Source organism: Plasmopara halstedii (genome assembly GCF_900000015.1).
Source record: "Plasmopara halstedii genome assembly, contig: Scaffold_64, whole genome shotgun sequence".
Taxonomy (NCBI): domain Eukaryota; phylum Oomycota; class Peronosporomycetes; order Peronosporales; family Peronosporaceae; genus Plasmopara; species Plasmopara halstedii.
Window position 1 is genome coordinate 1 of NW_020186985.1, and position 4,241 is coordinate 4,241.

A 4,241-nucleotide genomic window follows, 5' to 3' on the forward strand; every position below is an offset into this window, starting at 1 on the left:
TTCTTATCTCTTCTGATGATTTACAAATCGAAGCGCTAAAAGACCCAAAATTCGGTACACAAAGATGAATGCGAAGACAATGCCGAAATTGCGCCACAAATTGTCATGGTTTATATTGAAAACATTTTCGACATATTCCTTGACAGTAGTGCGTTCGATGTTTAGCGGTGTGCCAGTCACAATTTGGCAACCGAGTGCAGATCCCCCACCAACGTACTGTTGTGTCGTTTCATCCCATAATGGTAAATCATCGCAATTTGCAAAGACTAGAGCAACAAGGTTGCCAATCGAGTACGTATAAGGAGTTATGTCGTATAACCACCTGTAACCGCTCGGGATCTCTGAAGCTGGCGGGTTGTATCCCATAAACAAGATGTAAATGGAAGAGATGAGCAATCCAAGTACATCTGCAACTTCGAGGTTTGGCATGACATAGACGAATAGCTGTCCCATGTACGTCATCATAAGCATTAAGATAGACAGGTTGATCCAGAAGAGAATTGATGCTCCTAAGCCTTCAAATCCGACCATAGGATAGAAAACAGCTGTAAAGAGGGCACCGGAAATAAAGCTGTAGGGAATTTCGGCAATCGTGGAGCCCACGAAATACCAGAGAGCGTTGTATGTTTGGGAAGCACGTTCACGATAAAAAGAGGCTCGGTCGTTACTAGCAATCGGAAGCACACTGCTGAACGACACGAGGCCGTTGAAAAGAGCCATGAGATACAACATACCTACTCCACTGTTCAGTTCTTGATAGCTCGTGTAGTTGGCATCGACGAAGACAAGACCAGCTAAAAGACCCAGCATAAGGGCAATGATCATACGCGTGATGTTGTACGTAGGAGTTCGCCAGTACATGCGCACGAAGCGAATAAGAAGAAATTTTGCTTGAGTCATTGAGGACGAAGCACGTTTGCGGTCGAAAGTCAGTTCTTTTGTTTGAGATGATGGGGACGTCACACCCTCCACGTTCATGTTGGCAACCAATGCCTGTTTCTCCTTACTCTGGTTAAAGTATTCAACAAAATCGACGTCGTTGCTCGAGTTCTTGCCAACACCTGCTCCGATGCATTCAAGCATCCAAGTCGCAGGGTTGTAGCCCTTCAACAACTCTGGAGAGCCTGGGATGCTGCTAAAGTAGTCGATCAAATGTTGACAATTGGTACCTAGATTTCCAAAGAAAACCGTCTCACCGCCACGCTTCAGCAGCAATAGACTGTCAAATACGAGGAAGACCTCGGTCGATGGCTGGTGGATCGTGCAAACGATGGTTCTACCACTGTCAGCTACTTTGCGTACACCATCCATAATCAATTTCGCCGACCGTGCATCCAACCCACTCGTAGGTTCATCCAGGAACAAAACACTAGGCTGAGCAGCTAGCTCGACACCAATCGTCAAGCGCTTCATTTGCTCCACAGAGCTGCCTCGTATGATGTGGTCTGCAATGTCGTGCATGTCCAAGAGATCCAGACATTCGTTGACGGAGTCAATTTTTCTGCTGTGCGGAACACTGCTGTCTTGGCGCAAGAACGAGCTGAATGTGAGAGCTTCTCGAAACGTCGATGCCTCCGAGTGGATGTCCATTTGTTCACAATAGCCGGTAGATCGTCTTATTGCCAAGTCAGTGGCTTCATAGCCATTGAGCAGGATCTTTCCTTTGATCGTTCCTTCCGTTTTTCTACCAGCAATCACGTCCATCAGCGTCGTTTTGCCAGCACCAGATGACCCCATGAGTGCAGTGATGGAGCCAGGCATCGCAAACCCACTAATCCCTTTGAGCAAGTCGAGTGACTCATTGGGGTTCGAGGGCGATTTTACCGAGTACCACAAATCTTGAAAGGCAAGCGTTACAGGAACAAAATTCTTCTCCTTGTTATTAATATCAAGTACCGTCGAATCGGCTGGTTGAGCTGCTTGCAGACCAACACTCTTTGGTGAATTCAGAGCGACATAGCTGTCTTCGTTCTCGACGAGTTTTTTCGAGATTGAAGCTTGCTCAGGGCTATCGTATCGCATATATTCGAGTACGAGAAAACTGAGAGTCATAAATACAATGTAGGCGACAATCATGAAAATACCGCCGCAAATGATCCAGAACTTATCCGTGGAAATCTCGAAGAGCGACATAAAGTATTCGCCGGCGTTCAAGTCAAACGTAGCACAAAAGTTAAAACCATCGTACACACACACATCAAAGGTTGAGGAGCGATATTGGTTGACCGCAAGAGCTCGTAGGCACCAGGAAATCGGGTTCAGCCAATAAAACCAGATGAAATAGTCGGGCAACTGGTTTTTCGTCACAACAAATCCCGCAAATAGAATGAAAAAGACAATTGACATCATAGCAACTGGCTTGGAAATATGAATGTCGGGCGACACAGCCGTGATTAAGAAAAACCATGCAGCAAATGCCGTGTTGGTTAACGTGAGAAGAACCATGAAAATGATGTAATTGCCAGCAGCATTAACGAAGCCACAGAGCCAGTAGATAAGAGTACCAAAGATAAGGCTTTCACCAATTGCTAACGGAAGCTGCGTCACGGAGCATGATAGGACGTAGACGGACGTTCTGTAAAAGTTGGCACTTCGTTGTTTGTAAAAGATGCTCCGTGCGCTCATGAACAGTGGAATCAACGAGGTTTGTCCAATCGCTAAAAAGAGGATAGACTGGAATAGCACTCCTAACATCAATTGAGCATTCGTCGGGTCGACATTCCAAAAAGTGGAAGCATTGATCAATCCCATAATCGTCGTCATAACTATACGTGAAATGAGAAACTCTTTTTCACGAATCGTAAGCATAAACTGTCGGCGCATGAGTGTAGACGTGCTTTCCCAGAAGGATTGTTGAAATCCCGGTACTGAGTCCATATCCTCGGCTTTGTGGTTCAATAAGACACGGTCAAGCGGGGCATCCAGTAGACGCAGCGACTCTTGATAGATGTGAGATTGGCGGAAAAGTGCTGCAAATTCTGCTGCTTGGCGTGGAATCTCGTTCTGACCATTGGACACCGAAGGCTCATACTGGCGCTGTTGTTTGGTTCCTAGATCGAGGACGAAATCAGCCACATCACGTCCAGGAGGTCGGACGAAGCCCATGGACGCAAAGTAGCTATCCACTTGGCCACGGGGACCGTGGTATATGATCTCACCATCGTTTAGGATGAGTACATCATCAAAGAGCTCAAAAACCTCTGGTGAAGGTTGTAGCAGTGCAATTACAACCGTCTTGTTCAGATTTGTGGCGACACTGCGCTGTGTACTGATGATGTCAAAGGTGGCGGCACTGTCCAATCCAGTGCTGATCTCATCCATAAAGACCACAGTCTTTGAACCAAACTCCATTTCTCCGGTTGTGACACGCTTGCGCTCACCACCTGAGACACCACGATGCATGACATCTCCAACAATCGTGTCCTGACAGTTCGTGAGACCAAGCTGACGGATGATCACATCTGGATAGTGCTTTGACAAAGCTTTGGAGATATTAGATGCAGCAAGATTTTCATCGGAAGACCCATGGATCAATCGTTTCTCACCTTGATGAATGATTTTTCTACCAGCAGTTTCATGCGCAAATTCGAGTGTCTCTTTTACAGTCAAGAGTGGAAAATGTATATCGCGTTGAGGAACGTACGAGACCAATTGTGGCAACCTCTTGGATACTTTTGCTAATGGGTCACCATTAAATGATATGTCGCCTTCTACTGTGATGCTAGAGTCCATCGGAAACCGATTGCTGAGTATTCTCATTAACGAAGATTTGCCGGATCCAGGCTGTCCGAGAACGAGAGTGAGAGTGCCAGGTTTAAAGACCCCGCTGATATTTTTAAGAATCTCTTTTCGCACAACGTGTTGCTGTGCTGAACACTTTGTCAATGTCTTTTTGAATGCATGCCATAACGTCGGAAGCTCGTATTTGTCTCGGTTTTCCTCTGTCACTGCAATGTCGGTCGAAATGGATAGATTCTTGAATCGCACTTCAATCTGCGGAAGTGGTCGTCTCAGTGAAGCCTTGAAAGTCGAAGCAACGTGATCATGCAGCACTTGTGGTCCGTTTGCCATTAGCGCTGAACCTGATTCGAGGCCAGGCTTTTTCTCGTCGAGCAGCGTCATAAAAGGATGGGATTTAATTGTTGAGAAGATGAAGTGAGCAGTAGAAGGCAAATTTGGAAGCAAATGTATTTAAGGTCCTTAGTTCGCTATTCCGAGCTACCTCTAAGCCTTTCCTATGA

At 46.1% G+C, this 4,241-nt stretch overlaps 1 protein-coding gene across 1 annotated transcript; it reads right to left on the reverse strand.

Annotated features, from left to right (window-relative positions):
• Nucleotides 1-3: 3 nt before the first annotated feature.
• Nucleotides 4-4,122, reverse strand: PHALS_12650 (atp-binding cassette superfamily; the record flags this gene model as incomplete). Its single annotated transcript, XM_024726870.1, has 2 exons — nucleotides 4-3,482; nucleotides 3,546-4,122. The coding sequence occupies 2 exons, from the start codon at nucleotides 4,120-4,122 to the stop codon at nucleotides 4-6; spliced, it is 4,056 nt and encodes a 1,351-aa protein (XP_024572049.1).
• Nucleotides 4,123-4,241: the final 119 nt, after the last annotated feature.